This window comes from Tamandua tetradactyla, chromosome 17, assembly GCF_023851605.1.
Source record: "Tamandua tetradactyla isolate mTamTet1 chromosome 17, mTamTet1.pri, whole genome shotgun sequence".
Lineage (NCBI taxonomy): Eukaryota > Metazoa > Chordata > Mammalia > Pilosa > Myrmecophagidae > Tamandua > Tamandua tetradactyla.
The window spans coordinates 61225413-61242606 of NC_135343.1; the positions used below are offsets into that span (position 1 = coordinate 61225413).

Sequence of the window (17194 nt, forward strand, 5' to 3'; positions counted from 1 at the left end):
ATTTATGAGATAGCAAAGAACATGAGGCACAGCAGGTTTGGAAGAAAAGGAGTTTGGCTTGGGATATGCTCATTCTGAGATGTTTATCATACATCCAAGTGTAAATGTTTCCTATTCTTCACACTGTTATCTAAAATTTCCCCAGTAATACCGCTGCTTAAAAAATCAGGACTCCTTAGTGTAGCACTCATGATCTTGCCTCACCTCTCATTTCTGTGACCCATCAATTCCTCAATTCCCACCTAAGTCTATGAGGCTCATGGTACAATCTCTGCCAGGAATGCTCTTTCCCACTACCTTATCCCTGCTTCTCATCTTTCTAGTGTACATCTCATTGTCAACTCTTCTGGGAAGCCCTCCCCCAGTCTGTATTGGTCACCTCCTTGTTAGTGCTCCTGTGACAACCCAGGGTGTCTCTCTCACCCTTTCTCCAAGACTCATTTTATCTTTCAGTCTTCTCCTCTAGGGACTATACAAGAACTTTGTGCATCTTAATTCGGTAATCCAGTCATTTATTTATGACTGTCAAATGATAGTCACGAATATATGACTATCCCTTGGATCTTAGGGGTCAAAACTCAGACAAGTCAGATCATTCTGCAACTTCTTTGACCTGAGCCACTCACTGTCACAAGAACACTCTCACATACCAATCTCTACAGTTTACAGCTCAGGTGCCTATTTATGGTTGAGTGGTGAAAATATCAGTGCCTTCCAAGTGGGAAATGCCACTCACTGTCACAAGAACACTCTCACATACCAATCTCTACAGTTTACAGCTCAGGTGCCTATTTATGGTTGAGTGGTGAAAATATCAGTGCCTTCCAAGTGGGAAATGCAGTATTTTAAAACATTTCCTCAGAAGTTGCTAAGATATATTAGAGAACATTTGGCCCAACACCCTGTAAATTTAACATCTACAATGAAAAAACAATTCTGGATATTTGCAAAAATAGCCTCAAGCAGGGGCAGTATTCACAGATACTATGAGAGGAGAATAGACTTACTTATTTTAGACATTTTCCCCACAGCTGAAATTAAGAAGTAGCTTAATGAAAACATACAATCAAACATAAAGTCTCATTTCTGATGCACTTATCACGGTTTCAGTATATTTATCAGACTATAAAGCTATTCTTCAATTGCCAACAGAGCCAAATGAAGACAAGAAATCAACAAGTCAGTAGTAGTACCAATAAAACAGTTAGCACTTATGGTGCATTTTCCTTTGTACTAGACACTAACCCTTTTAAAACTCATTTAATTCTCACCAGAACACTGGTGCTATAATTAATTCCCATTTAGTAGCTCAGGAAACAAAAGCATTGAGAGATAAAAACACTGACACTGAAGACAAAAGACACAGAAGTCAAGGTGTTAACATCCTTATCAGCCCTGAGCCAGTCACTTAAACTCTTAAAAAACTTTAGTTTCTTTATTTGTCAAATGAAGGGACTGGCTTAAATATTTCTAAGAAACTTTCTAGAGCCATAAATAAGAGTATAATTCTGAAAAATGAAGAGGCAGGAACACTAAATATCTCATCATTAGGTGAGTTAAACACAGATGCCCCAAATCCTACTTACCCTGTTTACTGTGGATGCAAGGGCCTGAAGAACTGCCACTTTATCCCTAAGGGTGAGAATTACAAGTTAATTCTCATCAGGGCTTTTCATTCAGCAAGTGACCAAGTGATTTTACTCTCAGAGACTCTCATCAATAAAAGAGTCAGTTCTTATGTCACAAGATCACTAGAGTAGTAAGTTAGAAAATGAGAAAACTGCTTAGTTCTTTCAACTAAATTGGTGAGTACATATTTCTGCTAAGCTTTACCTGTCCTTTCTGACACTGTCCCTACTACCTTCAGCCAAGGCTAATCATTCCCATCCTCACCTCATAAAATTGTATCTATCCTGAATCCTACCTCCTTGTATCCACTTTCACTTGAAATTTTTTTAAAATTTATTTATGAAACACAACCACATATAAATATTCTTACCATATCATCATTTCATTCTTGTTATATAATCAATTAACTCACAATATCATCACATAGCTGTGTATTCATCATCATAATTTCTTAGAACATTTGCATCAATTCAGAAAAAGAAATAAAACAGAAAACAACTCATACATACCATGCCCCTTACCCCTCCCTTTCACTGATCACTAGCATTTTAATCTCCTAAATTTATCTTCACATTTGTTATCCCTATTATTTATTTATTTTTAATCCATATGTTTTACTCATCTCTCCATAAAGTAGGTAAAAGAAGCATCAGACACAGGTTTTTACAACCACATAGTCACACTGCAAAAGCTCTATCGTTATACAATCATCTTCAAGAAACATAGCTACTGGAGCACAACTCTACATTTTCAGGCAGTTCCCTCCAGCCTCTCCATTACACCTTAACTAAAATGGTGATACCTATATACTACTTAAGAATAATCTCCAGGATAACCTCTAGACTTAGAATTTCTCAGCCACTGACACTCTATGTTGTCTCATTTTGCTTTTCCCCTTTTTAGTCAAGAAGGTTTTCTCAATCCCTTGATGCTGAGTTCCAGTTCATTCTAGGATTTCTGTCCCACGTTGCCAGGAAGGTCCACACCCTGGGAGTCATGTCTCACGTAGAAAGGAGGAGGAGGGCAGTGAGTTTGCTTGTCCTGTTGGCTGAGAGAAGGAGGCCATATCCGAACAACAGAAGTTCTCTTGGGAGTGAACTCTTAGGACTAATTTTAAGTAGGGCCTACTTAAAATTAGGGATTAAGTTTCTTATGAATAAACCCCAAGACTGGGGGTTCAGCCTATTGCTTTGGTTGTCCCCACTGCTTGTGAGAATATTAAGAATTCTCCACTTGGGGAAGTTGAATTTTCCCCCTTTCTCACCATTCCCCCAAGGGGACTTTGCAAATACTTTTTTATTCATTGTTCAAATTACTCTGGCATTTACTGGGGCATCACTCTGGACAAACCTACAAAATCTCATGCCCTACTCAGGGTTCCAAGTATTATGATGTTCAATTAAGCTGTCTACATAAGTTATATTAGGAAATGCCCGAGTCAAAATATAAATTTTGTACCAAATAAACATTTTTGCTTTAGTCTCACACATAAGTTAAAGTTTTAAAATATTAATTGCCATCTATTTTCAACACCTTGCATTATTGACATTCCTTTGTTCTTCCTCATGTAAAAACATTTTTTAATTTGTACATTTAGTCACTATCATTATACACTCTAGGCATTCCTAGATTATATCATCTCAATCTTTATCGTATATCTTTCCTTCTGATTTCATTTGTACCCACAGGCCTCCTCCCTCTATCATTCTCACATTCAGCTTCATCCAGCATTCTAACATTACTGTATTACAGTTAGGTAGTATTTGCTATCCGTTTCTGAATTATTACAATCAGTCCTGTTGCACAATCTGTATCCCTTCTGCTTCCCTTAAATTTTTACTGCAGCTTTCTTGCCTCTATTATCCAACTGGTGACTCTTAATTTCAGCTATATATATGAGAATAAACCCTACACTCCACTCTGGACCTGTGGAATCAAACCTTCAAATTCTTACTGAACTCCGAGGTGATTCTGCTGCACCCTCCTGGTTTAGGACCTGTCAATTACATACAATATAACTTTTACGAATAAGAATTTCATGTTAGCTTTTCTAATCCATCTATGAATACAGACCTTCACTGAACTACTAAAAAAGAACTCTTTCACTGGAATAACTGACAAACAAGATAATCTGATTTCAAATATATATGTATTTTTTTGGCACGAGCAGACACCGGGAAATAAACCTGAGTCTCCAGCATGGCAGGCAAGAATTCTGCCAGTGCCACCGTCACACTGCCCTCAAATATAACTTTAACTCCTATTTTAGATTTAATATGCTCCATGTCAAAAAGGGAAGTCACTATAGTAAATTTAATAAACCAAAAGTATTTTTCCAAAGAAAGTTTAACATAGCATGCGTAAGAACATAAGTCACCTAAAAAAGACACAGAACATAAAGGAAACTTATATTACATTAAAACTGAGTATTTCTCTGATGTATATAATATTCATTGGGGGTTTCTATTTTTTTTTTAAATCACATTTAAGTAATTTTAGATGACAGTGACAAAGACCATTCTGTCTTCACTCAACTAAATCTTATACATAAGTTTAACAACAGTCTGATCAACTTAGCATATCTCCATAACACATTGAATAACTTATATGCCAGTGAAAAAATCATGACATTCAAATTACTCCTAGTTTTCTCTTTTTAAAGGGAATTTTTAAAAAGTAATCATAATGAACACACTATACTTAAAAAACACATTAGATGGCTAGAGCTCCTAGGCCTCTTATCCAAAAGCTGTCTAAGAGTTGACCCCAATATGTTATAAAATTATCAATGTCTACATGATCTATGATATTAAAAACACTGGATTGACTAACATTGGCATTTCTCTGAAATACAGAAGCTGAAATAGGATTAAAGTGTTAAAAGCATGGTGTGAACAGAGTGACAATTTGCCCTTCTTGGGTTTCCTTGTCTTTGCACTCTCCTATTTTCCTCAGAACCATCACAGAGATGCTCTCCTTAAATCCTGCCAGTGGTCCCTGCTGTCCACTGTCTATAGGTAAATGTTTAAAAATGGTTAACGCCTGTCTCACTCTAACCTATTTCTACTTCTCCAGGATCATCTCCTACTACTGCCACTCAAAATCCCACAGCACTATCAGAGGGCTTTCAGTTCCTTAGATGTTCCATGCTTTTCCATGCCTCTATGCCTTTGCTTAAGCTGTGCCTCCTGACTGGGCCCATACCTAACAAATTCCATCCTCTTTCATAGTTTAATGCTTCTTCCAGTAATGTTTTCCTGCTTAGAACCCCACACCTCCACACTTCCACCCACAGATAAGCTAATCACTCCCTCCTCCTTGATTACATTTCCATCTTAAAAAGAAAGAAATTAGAATGTAAGCTAAAGTATCTGATGTCATCCTGTGACCCCGGCTCCGCCATGAATTAAGTATTTTTACACATAGAATTTTCAAAGATGAAAATTTACAATGACTCCTTATGGGACCTGTGATCTGGAACATTACAGGTTTTCTGTGATTTGGGAAATCATAGGATTTAGAGATCCTTCATCTCTAAAATAAAGAAATGGAACCTTGTAGTCCTTATTGATTCTTCCAGGTCTAAAAGCAGATTCCTAAGCCTGGGAACCAGAGGCTTTAAATCAGGAGTTTGCAAATTTCTATAAAGGGCATAGTTAAACAGTCTAAGCTTTGTGGGCCAGATGGTCTCTGTTCCAACTACTCAGCTCTGCTGTTAACAAGTAAGCAGCTATAGACAATATATAAACAAATGAGGTTGTTTCAATGAAATTTGAATTTCATATAATTGTCACATGTCATGAAGCATTATTACTTTTGATTTTGGGGTACTACATAAAATATGAAAGAATGTAAAAGCCATTATTTCCTGGCCCATACAAAAATAGGCCCTAGTTGGCTAACTCCTGATGTATACGTGAGAGCACACACTCTAAATGTTCCCTTTTGCATCCTCTATAATCCCTTCTTCAGGGGTAGAAGGCACAGGTGGTTGATAAGAGCATTTTGGACTTGAATGCCATTCAGGGAAATGTCACATTCATGGATACATATATTCTCTTTGTTCTGGTTCTCGGGCCAGGAAAGACAGAAGTGAGCCCAAAAGATCCACACTATGAACACTAGACAACCACTCAAAGTTAAAAGCAGAATATCGAACAGTACATATAACAGTTCAAATTTAAGCTAAATGTATACGTATAATGTGTATAAAAAATTTAACGTTACATCCCCAAACTTTTAAATAGTAGCTATCACTCTTTGAGATATGATTATATGAGAAGCACTGTTTAAAAAGCTCACTGAATCCTCTGAGGTAGGGGCTACCATTACTCACATTTTACTATGGCACAAATTAAGCAACAAGCTTCTGCAAAGTGGGATTGCCAGTTAACTTTGCTTTCTTTTTACAAGTTAGATTTACTACCCTATCCCCTTTCTGGTGATAAGCATTCATTATTCTTATGATCTTAAGTGTTTTGTTTTGTTTTTCAAAAAATTAAAATTAAAAATTAAAATGAACCCCAAGTTTATTCTAAAAATTAAAATGAATCTCGGTCCTCATGTCACTCTCAGAAAAGACATGGCTCTATGGGTTCTTGAGATGTACTCAACATTACTACGATGACTTCTGTGAAGAGAATTTAATTGCTACATATTCAACAGATGTTGAGTAATTGAGATACAGCAAGTTGTTCAAGGATATATCCAGTGAATACAAAATCTAAGTTGCAGTTCACATCGTTTATTCAACCTCATTAAAGACCATAAATGGTCTCTGAAGCATGTAAGAAATAACTCCCATAATAAAGAAATAATTCTAATGTTGATTTTCATGACTGACCCTTATTATGAAAATATTAACCCACACTTAGTTCAGAAAGTCTTTTAACTCTTTTTTAAAGTAAATCTCAATCCCCTTTACTCATTGCTCTCTACCCTCCTTTCTGTTCTTTAAATTCCCAAGCTTTTCCCTGCAGCTGTTTCTCCCAGAATCTCTCCCACTGTTCTTTGTGGACAACATTCTTACCAAAGCCTCCAGTCACATCACAGTTTCTACAGAGCACTTCTCAGCATCTATTTATTTACTTTTTTACTGCCCAACCCCTCCAACTAGAATTTAAGAGCCTTGGAGAAGGGGATGTTGCCTGATACTACTAATCCCCACATTTACGTCTCCCAATACCCAGAATCATGTCTCACTCATAGCAAGCACTCAACCATTTACTGAATGAATGTTAACTGAATACTCACCAAGCTTTCCTTTTTGGAATGACCACTTCTTCAATACCTTAATGTGAAAAATGAAACAAAGTGAACAAAAATTCCCAGTACAAAGGATATGTCGATCTAAAAATGGAATTATTTTAGCAAATTTTTATATACCTGTTAGTTCAGCTCCCTGAACCTTTGAGAGGGTTGCACTTCCAGAATACCACCTGCAAAAAATAAAAGTCCTAAAGCTAATATTCATTACTTAAGTTCCCATCCATTTCTACCTATGTGAATTCTGAGCCCAAATTTTCCATTTACATGCATTAAATTGACTGAGAAGACAGGACCTAAACAGCATTATAAAATGGAAACAAGATGTAGACCTAAAATTCAAATTCTTTTGAAGCAGGACACCAATCTCATTATTTAAAATCAGTACCGTGAAATACAAGAGATTTTCAACTTTAGGAACCTAAAACACCTCGAGGTTACAAGGAACAATTTAGTGGGCACCTGCTTTTACATGGAGAGTGTCCTGATAGTAAAGTCCTACCCTACTTAAAGTAATCACGTCTAAGCCACAGATTTACTTCTTTCAACAATCAAGACTGTGAGAAATTATTTTTTTACCCAAAACATAGAATCAACGGCTCACAATGGAGTTTAAAAATGTTCTGATTTATTGTTCAATGAGATAGCTTTCGCAATGTGACTCTGTGATTGTGAAAACCTTGTGTCTGATAATCCTTTTTTTCTACCTCATGGACAGATAAGTAAAATAAGTGGGTCAAAAATAAATAAATAAATAGGGTGAACAAATACTGAAATAAATTTAGTAGACTGAAATGCCAGTTATCAATGGGAGGGAGGGGTAAGGGGTATGGTATGTGTGAATTTTTTTCTTTTTATTTCTTTTTCTGAATTGATGCAAACGTTCTAAGAAATAATCATGATGATGAATACACAACTATGTGATGATATTGTAAGTTGTTGATTGTATACCAAGAATGGAATGATCACATAGTAAGAATGTTTGTGTTAGTATGTTGCTATGTTTAAGAAAGAATAAAAAATAAGAAGTTCTGATTTAATTGCTAAAAAATAACAGTCAACTCCACAGATAATTACATTATTAATATCACTAGCATTTCCTTCCTTAAAATTTCCTTGAAATTCTCACAATTTTCCGGATGTTTATTATGAGCCCCACTCTACAGTTGAAGGAACTTGCCTACTATCATTCAACTAAGGAAGCTCAAACACCGAAATCTAAAATTTTTCTCAACTTTTCAAGTTACTGTCTTTCAAGTTTCCTCAACATTACTATTTTCATTGAGCGAAAAAAAAATTACACAAATGAGTGCTATATGGTCTAATCTGTTAAATACCACCACAACCTAATACAGGAAAAGGTGTGTTTCCGAACTTTTAGATTTTCTCGCTTTAAGTAAAACCTGGCCATCTCTTTGGTCAAACATCCCAACAACACTGAGCACGCAGTAGCGCTCATAAACTGTCTTTTAATTGGAGAAAACCTCCGTTCTCCCCGATCCTCCCGATTGGATGAAAATGACTAAAGGTCGCATAATTCCTATTTTTAATAGTCACACTCACTAGACTCCACAAGAGCAGAGTCCTTTTTTACTGTCAGGTGTAACTCTAAGGACTTACAAGCAACTAAGAAAAATCTCCTGAAAGTCATAAGTATTCTTTTAAGGACGCGGCCTCCGCAGGGGGGGTGCCTCAAGCACGCGGCCTCCAGGAGGGCACATGTGCGTTCCGCTCCATCGTAGCGGCTTCCACAGTCGTTTTGAAACGGGAGACACAGGGGACTAAGGTCATCGGAGCCTTTCTCCTGCATCCCCTAGATTTTTCTCACCTGTGACTTGGGGCCTGCCGACCGGTCAGCGACAGGAAAGGCCAGCAGCGGCGCTCCAAGAAGGCCCATGCCACCCCTGCCGCCATCACTGGTCTCTCGGCAAGCTGGGAACACACATCCCCGCCCTTTGCGTCACGGAGGGAGGGGCTAGGCGGGTAGACTCTGGCAGCCGTATTGGCTGAGTGGAACGAGCGAAAGCTACGGGAGGGAACAGCCTGAATGGCTGAAAAACCTTATTACAGATTGTAAAGGTTCAGTACGCTGCTTTTGCCTCGAGAAGATTGTTTGCATGTCTTACATATATTTTATTGTTTTCAAAATAGAGGGCGAGTGAGAGTCCTGAAATTACTCCCCTTCTCCCCCCACGGAGGAAGTCGTCTCTTCCACGTGCATCTCATCCCAGCTAGCGATTCTCGCGTAAAAGCGTCGTTTGCGTCAAGCGTCGTTTGCGTCACATGCTGGGTCGCGGGGCTGAAGGCTGAAGCCCGAGTTGGTTCGTGGTGATTCGTGGTACTTCTCTGGGAGCTGGATCTCGGAACTGACTCGGAGAATGTTAGGCAGCAAGCACATGCCCTGGCGGCGGCTGCAGGGCATTTCCTTCGGGATGTATTCGGCTGAGGAGCTCAAGTAAGGAATTGGTGGGAAGCGTGCTCTTGCGATAGGGCGCACTAACTACTGTTCCCAGAGAACCTTGCGCCCAGCTCACCCACAGCGTCCATGGCCGTCCGGCGCGTGTCATGCTGGGATCTGTAGTCCCGGGGACGCTCGGGGCTGGCGTGCGCCGACAGTCTGACGAGGTGGGAGCGAGGTATGGAGCTACGATGTCTCCGACGCGGCTAAACGCTGTTTCCTCTTGTCTATGAAACTATTGTCCTTCAAGATTCAGTCCAAACTACAGTTCATCTATCCCAGGCCTTGTTGTTCAGTCTAGGGGCTTTCTGGTTAATCCTCATTTCACTCACGGAAGCTATTTGACTGTCTAGATCACACCCTCTTCTCGAAACTTTCCTCTCTTCTAGGATCGCTTTGGGTTCAGGTTCTCCTTCTCTTTCTGAGAAAAGTACTCCTTCCTCACTTCCTCCTTGCATCAATCCGTCAACCCACAATTTTTTTTTTGAGCATCCAGTTTTTTTTCCAGCAACCAAGCTAGGCGTTAGTGACACATTGGTGAACAAGTTCCCTGCCCTCGTGGCTTATATTATAATTCTTCTCAGGCTTCGTAGCTGGCACCTGTTTTTACTCCTTAAATATACATGTTCCCCGAGGTTCTGTTCTGGTCATGCTGCTTTTGTTGTCCTAGATGTTAGCCCTAGACAATCTCACCGCTGTCATGAGGGATACTACGATTTAAATAGCCAGCCCGGAGCCCAATTTTCCCTTGCTTGTTAGCTCCACTTATTGAGCTGTTTTCTGGATATCCGTATCAGAATTTCAGAAAGGTAACTTAAATTCATATATCAAAAATTCGACATGCACTCCCCCACAGGGGTGAAGTTGGGGTGGGACCTGCCCCTCCAAAATACCGCACCTGTTTAGGTGCAAAATGGTGCACGAAAAACGGGAAAGTAGTTCTAGATCTATCCTTCCTGACCTACAGATACACTGTTCTGTAGCCCTCCTTCCATCCCTGCTGCTGCTGCCTTAGGTCATGCTCTATCTCTTGTTTGAACTTTTCTTTCCTTCCACCCTCCCCACTTACACCTGTCCAGTCTGTCCTCCACACTGCTGTCAGAGTTATTCTTCCAAAATGCAAATGTGATTGTGCTGCTGTCACCCTTAAAATCCCCTAAAGGCCCTCCATTTCCCTCCTGTAAAATGTGCTTTTTCAGCTGAGCCTACAAGTTCTCCTATGACCAGGCTGATGCTGATTTTTCCTGTAACACTCTTTCTCTCCTAGTTGGACTTACTTCAGAAACTGCCACTCTCTTTCAATGTCTGGGCCTTTCCTTAAGCTATTTATTTTATCCTCAACTCTGGTTGAGTGAATGGATGAATAAACTTCTCAGCTGTTGCTTTGGTAATATTAGTGATGGCCAAGACATTTCATTTATAGCATTGCCAGCCATAAATAGAAGCAATTTCTTTGAAAGCAAAACATATTTTCTGTTACCTGGATTTTTTTTTAAGATAATTATGAGGTGTTCAAATGGTGACTGAATGAGTAAATTTACCCCTTAGAACACTGTTGTCCTCTTTGGGTCTAGCATTGATAACATTTCAGTAATTTTTTACCTTTTGTTGGGCTAGTTTCTGCTAGTTTCCTATCTCACTTGGAGTAAAAGCTCCTTCCTTAAAATGGCCTGAAAGGGCCTTCACATGCTGGCTCTTGCCTCCTCCCTGTTTTCACCTCTATTCGAGCCACCTGGCCTCCCTGTTGTTCCGACACATCAAAACTTCAGGACCTTTGCACTCCCTGCTTATTCTTCCTGTAATGTTCTTGGCCTAGTAGCTGCATGACTTGCTCTCTCATCTCCTTCAGGCTTGCTCAGATATCTCATTCGTTGCACAGACTTCCCTGACCACTGACACACTGTCATCTTTCATTTTCCCTGAACTGTTTTTCTCCATAGTCATTTCTTCCGTTAAACTGGCTCATTTCTTTTCCTTTTTTTGGCCTGTTTCCCTTCTTTCAGTGGAATGTAAAGCCCACGAGGACAAGGATTCTTGTCTCTTTCCCCAACACCTAAAAGTATGTCTGGCACATTGTAGTGCTCAGTAGATACTTGTTGAATACCTGAATGGATGGCGCTGCCTACTGAGTACTTGGTGCTTTTATTTCTTTCTTTTTTTTTTTTTATTTTTATTTTTATTTTTTTTTTTTATTAATTAAAAAAAGAATTAACAAAACAATTACAAATCATTCCAATCTACATGTACAATCAGTAATTCTTAATAACATCACATAGTTGCATATTCATCATTTCTTAGTACATTTGCATCGATTTAGAAAAAGAAATAAAAAGACAACAGAATAAGAATTAAAACAATAATAGAAAGAAAAAAAACAAAAAAAACAAAAACAAAAAACCTATACCTCACATGCAGCTTCATTCAGTGTTTTAACATAATTGCATTACAATTGGGTAGTATTGTGCTGTCCATTTCTGAGTTTTTATATCCAGTCCCGTTGTACAGTCTGTATCCCTTCATCTCCAATTATCCCTTCTCTTTTTTTTTTTTTTTTTTTAATTAACGGAAAAAAAGAAATTAACCCAACATTTAGAGATCATACCATTCTACACATGCAATCATTAATTCTTAACATCATCACATAGATGCATGATCATCATTTCTTAGTACATTTGCATTGGTTTAGAAGAACTAGCAACATAACCGAAAAAGATATAGAATGTTAATATAGAGAAAAAAATAAAAGTAATAATAGTAAAATCAAAACAAAACAACACAAAACAAAACAAAAACCTATAGCTCAGATGCAGCTTCATTCAGTGTTTTAACATGATTACTTTACAATTAGGTATTATTGTGCTGTCCATTTTTGAGTTTTTGTATCTAGTCCTCTTGCACAGTCTGTATCCCTTCAGCTTCAATTACCCATTGTCTTACCCTGTTTCTAACTCCTGCTGAACTCTGTTACCAATGACATATTTCAAGTTTATTCTCGAATGTCCGTTCACATCAGTGGGACCATACAGTATTTGTCCTTTAGTTTTTGGCTGGATTCACTCAGCATAATATTCTCTAGGTCCATCCATGTTATTACATGGTTCATAAGTTTATCTTGTCTTAAGGCTGCATAATATTCCATCGTATGTATATACCACAGTTTGTTTAGCCACTCTTCTATTGATGGAGATTTTGGCTGTTTCCATCTCTTTGCAATGGTAAATAATGCTGCTATAAACATTGGTGTGCAAATGTCCGTTTGTGTCTTTGCCCTTAAGTCCTTTGAGTAGATACCTAGCAATGGTATTGCTGGGTCGTATGGCAGTTCTATATTCAGCTTTTTGAGGAACCGCCAAACTGCCTTCCACAGTGGTTGCACCCTTTGACATTCCCACCAACAGTGGATAAGTGTGCCTCTTTCTCCGCATCCTCTCCAGCACTTGTCATTTTCTGTTTTGTTGATAATGGCCATTCTGGTGGGTGTGAGATGATATCTCATTGTGGTTTTGATTTGCATTTCTCTAATGGCCAGGGACATTGAGCATCTCTTCATGTGCCTCTTGGCCATCCGTATTTCCTCTTCTGAGAGGTGTCTGTTCAAGTCTTTTTCCCATTTTGTAATTGGGTTGGCTGTCTTTTTGTTGTTGAGATGAACAATCTCTTTATAAATTCTGGATACTAGACCTTTATCTGATATATCATTTCCAAATATTGTCTCCCATTGTGAAGGCTGTCTTTCTACTTTCTTGATGAAGTTCTTTGATGCACAAAAGTGTTTAATTTTGAGGAGTTCCCATTTATTTATTTCCTTCTTCAGTGCTCTTGCTTTAGGTTTAAGGTCCATAAAACCGCCTCCAGTTGTAAGATCCATAAGATATCTCCCAACATTTTCCTCTAACTGTTTTATGGTCTTAGACCTAATGTTTAGATCTTTGATCCATTTTGAGTTAACTTTTGTATAGGGTGTGAGAGATGGGTCTTCTTTCATTCTTTTGCATATGGATATCCAGTTCTCTAGGCACCATTTATTGAAGAGACTGCTCTGTCCCAGGTGAGTTGGCTTGACTGCCTTATCAAAGATCAAATGTCCATAGATGAGAGGGTCTATATCTGAGCACTCTATTCGATTCCATTGGTCGATATATCTATCTTTATGCCAATACCATGCTGTTTTGACCACTGTGGCTTCATAATATGCCTTAAAGTCAGGCAGTGCGAGACCTCCAGCTTCGTTTTTTTTCCTCAAGATGTTTTTAGCAATTCGGGGCACCCTGCCCTTCCAGATAAATTTGCTTATTGGTTTTTCTATTTCTGAAAAATAAGTTGTTGGGATTTTGATTGGTATTGCATTGAATCTGTAAATCAATTTAGGTAGGATTGACATCTTAACTATATTTAGTCTTCCAATCCATGAACACGGTATGCCCTTCCATCTATTTAGGTCTTCTGTGATTTCTTTTAGCAGTTTTTTGTAGTTTTCTTTATATAGGTTTTTTGTCTCTTTAGTTAAATTTATTCCTAGGTATTTTATTCTTTTAGTTGCAATTGTAAATGGGATTCGTTTCTTGATTTCCCCCTCAGCTTGTTCATTACTAGTGTATAGAAATGCTACAGATTTTTGAATGTTGATCTTGTAACCTGCTACTTTGCTGTACTCATTTATTAGCTCTAGTAGTTTTGTTGTGGATTTTTCCGGGTTTTCGACGTATAGTATCATATCGTCTGCAAACAGTGATAGTTTTACTTCTTCCTTTCCAATTTTGATGCCTTGTATTTCTTTTTCTTGTCTAATTGCTCTGGCTAGAACCTCCAACACAATGTTGAATAATAGTGGTGATAGTGGACATCCTTGTCTTGTTCCTGATCTTAGGGGGAAAGTTTTCAATTTTTCCCCATTGAGGATGATATTAGCTGTGGGTTTTTCATATATTCCCTCTATCATTTTAAGGAAGTTCCCTTGTATTCCTATCTTTTGAAGTGTTTTCAACAGGAAAGGATGTTGAATCTTGTCGAATGCCTTCTCTGCATCAATTGAGATGATCATGTGATTTTTCTGCTTTGATTTGTTGATATGGTGTATTACATTAATTGATTTTCTTATGTTGAACATCCTTGCATACCTGGGATGAATCCTACTTGGTCATGATGTATGATTCTTTTAATGTGCTGTTGGATACGATTTGCTAGAATTTTATTGAGGATTTTTGCATCTGTATTCATTAGAAAGATTGGTCTGTAGTTTTCTTTTTTTGTAATATCTTTGCCTGGTTTTGGTATGAGGGTGATGTTGGCTTCATAGAATGAATTAGGTAGTTTTCCCTCCACTTCGATTTTTTTGAAGAGTTTGAAGAGAATTGGTACTAATTCTTTCTGGAACGTTTGGTAGAATTCACATGTGAAGCCATCTGGTCCTGGACTTTTCTTTTTAGGAAGCTTTTGAATGACTAATTCAATTTCTTTACTTGTGATTGGTTTGTTGAGGTCATCTATGTCTTCTTGAGTCAAAGTTGGTTGTTCATGTCTTTCCAGGAACCCGTCCATTTCCTCTAAATTGTTGTATTTATTAGCGTAAAGTTGTTCATAGTATCCTGTTATTACCTCCTTTATTTCTGTGAGGTCAGTAGTTATGTCTCCTCTTCCATTTCTGATCTTATTTATTTGCATCCTCTCTCTTCTTCTTTTTGTCAATCTTGCTAAGGGCCCATCAATCTTATTGATTTTCTCATAGAACCAACTTCTGGCCTTATTGATATTCTCTATTGTTTTCATGTTTTCAATTTCATTTATTTGTGCTCTAATCTTTGTTATTTCTTTCCTTTTGCTTGCTTTGGGGTTAGCTTGCTGTTCTTTCTCCAGTTCTTCCAAATGGATAGTTAATTCCTGAATTTTTGCCTTTTCTTCTTTTCTGATATAGGCATTTAGAGCAATAAATTTCCCTCTTAGCACTGCCTTTGCTGCGTCCCATAAGTTTTGATATGTTGTGTTTTCATTTTCATTCGCCTCGAGGTATTTGCTAATTTCCCTTGCAATTTCTTCTTTGACCCAGTCGTTGTTTAGGAGTGTGTTGTTGAGCCTCCACGTATTTGTGAATTTTCTGGCACTCTGCCTATTATTGATTTCCAACATCATTCCTTTATGGTCCGAGAAAGTGTTGTGTAAGATTTCAATCTTTTTAAATTTGTTAAGACTTGCTTTGTGACCCAGCATATGGTCTATCTTTGAGAATGATCCATGAGCACTTGAGAAAAAGGTGTATCCTGCTGTTGTGGGATGTAATGTCCTATAAATGTCTATTAAGTCTAGTTCATTTATAGTAATATTCAGATTCTCTATTTCTTTGTTGATCCTCTGTGTAGATGTTCTGTCCCTTGATGAGAGTGGTGAGTTGAAGTCTCCAACTATTATGGTATATGAGTCTATTTCCCTTTTCAATGTTTGCAGTATATTCCTCACGTATTTTGGGGCATTCTGATTCGGTGCGTAAATATTTATGATTGTTATGTCTTCTTGTTTAATTGTTCCTTTTATTAGTATATAGTGTCCTTCTTTGTCTCTTTTAACTGTTTTACATTTGAAGTCTAATTTGTTGGATATTAGTATAGCCACTCCTGCTCTTTTCTGGTTGTTATTTGCATGAAATATCTTTTCCCAACCTTTCACTTTCAACCTATGTTTATCTTTGGGTCTAAGATGTGTTTCCTGTAGACAGCATATAGAAGGATCCTGTTTTTTAATCCATTCTGCCAATCTATGTCTTTTGATTGGGGAATTCAGTCCATTGACATTTAGTGTTATTACTGTTTGGATAATATTTTCCTCTAACATTTTGCCTTTTGTATTATATATATCATATCTGATTTTCCTTCTTTCTACACTCTTTTCCATATCTCTCTCTTCTGTCTTTTTGTATCTGACTCTAGTGCTCCCTTTAGTATTTCTTGCAGAACTGGTCTCTTGGTCACAAATTCTTTCAGTGACTTTTTGTCTGAGAATGTTTTAATTTCTCCCTCATTTTTGAAGGGTAATTTTGCTGGATATAGGAGTCTTGGTTGGCAGTTTTTCTCTTTTAGTATTTTAAATATATCATCCCACTGTCTTCTAGCTTCCATGGTTTCTGCTGAGAAATCTACACAAAATCTTATTGGGTTTCCCTTGTATGTAATGGATTGTTTTTCTCTTGCTGCTTTCAAGATCTTCTCTTTCTCTTTGACCTCTGACATTCTAACTAGTAAGTGTCTTGGAGAACGCCTATTTGGGTCTAATCTCTTTGGGGTGCGCTGCACTTCTTGGATCTGTAATTTTAGGTCTTTCATAAGAGTTGGGAAATTTTCAGTGATAATTTCTTCCATTAGTTTTTCTCCTCCTTTTCCCTTCTCTTCTCCTTCTGGGACACCCACAACACGTATATTTGTGCGGTTCATATTGTCCTTGAGTTCCCTGATACCCTGTTCAAATTTTTCCATTCTTTTCCCTATAGTTTCTGTTTCTTTTTGGAATTCAGATGTTCCATCCTCCAAATCACTAATTCTATCTTCTGTCTCTTTAAATCTATCATTGTAGCTATCCATTATTTTTTCTATGTTTGCTACTTTATCCTTCACTTCCATAAGTTCTGCGATTTGTTTTTTCAGTTTTTCTATTTCTTCTTTATGTTCAGCCCATGTCCTCTTCATGTCCTCCCTCAATTTATCGATTTCATTTTTGAAGAGGTTTTCCATTTCTGTTCGTATATTCAGCATTAGTTGTCTCAGCTCTTGTGTCTCATTTGAGCTATTGGTTTGTTCCTTTGACTGAGCCATATTCTCAATCTTTTGAGCGTGGACAGTTATCTTCTGCTGCTGGCGT

At 37.8% G+C, this 17194-nt stretch overlaps 2 protein-coding genes across 6 annotated transcripts in view; one reads left to right on the top strand and one right to left on the bottom strand.

Annotated features, from left to right (window-relative positions):
- PTCD3 (pentatricopeptide repeat domain 3) overlaps nucleotides 1-8861 on the bottom strand; it is a 31231-nt gene extending 22370 nt beyond the window's left edge. The window contains exons 1-4 of one of the 2 annotated variants that reach the window (XM_077134862.1): nucleotides 8723-8859; nucleotides 7015-7067; nucleotides 6883-6919; nucleotides 1587-1632 (exon numbers count right to left, since the gene is read on the bottom strand). In XM_077134862.1, the coding sequence (XP_076990977.1) occupies nucleotides 1587-1632; nucleotides 6883-6919; nucleotides 7015-7067; nucleotides 8723-8808 (222 nt within the window). In that variant the 5' untranslated portion in view covers nucleotides 8809-8859. Of the gene's footprint in view, nucleotides 1-1586; nucleotides 1633-6882; nucleotides 6920-7014; nucleotides 7068-8722 lie in introns of both variants that reach the window. The other variant, XM_077134863.1, reaches the window with a different exon arrangement.
- A 252-nt stretch (nucleotides 8862-9113) lies between these two features.
- POLR1A (RNA polymerase I subunit A) overlaps nucleotides 9114-17194 on the top strand; it is a 101456-nt gene continuing 93375 nt past the window's right edge. Inside the window, exon 1 of one of the 4 annotated variants that reach the window (XM_077134860.1) lies at nucleotides 9114-9349. Coding sequence is in view for 2 of the 4 variants with exons in the window: in XM_077134858.1 (XP_076990973.1) it covers nucleotides 9273-9349 (77 nt within the window). In the remaining 2 variants the exon portion in view is untranslated. Of the gene's footprint in view, nucleotides 9350-9371; nucleotides 9531-17194 lie in introns of those variants that run through there. The other 3 variants (XM_077134861.1, XM_077134858.1, XM_077134859.1) reach the window with 3 other exon arrangements.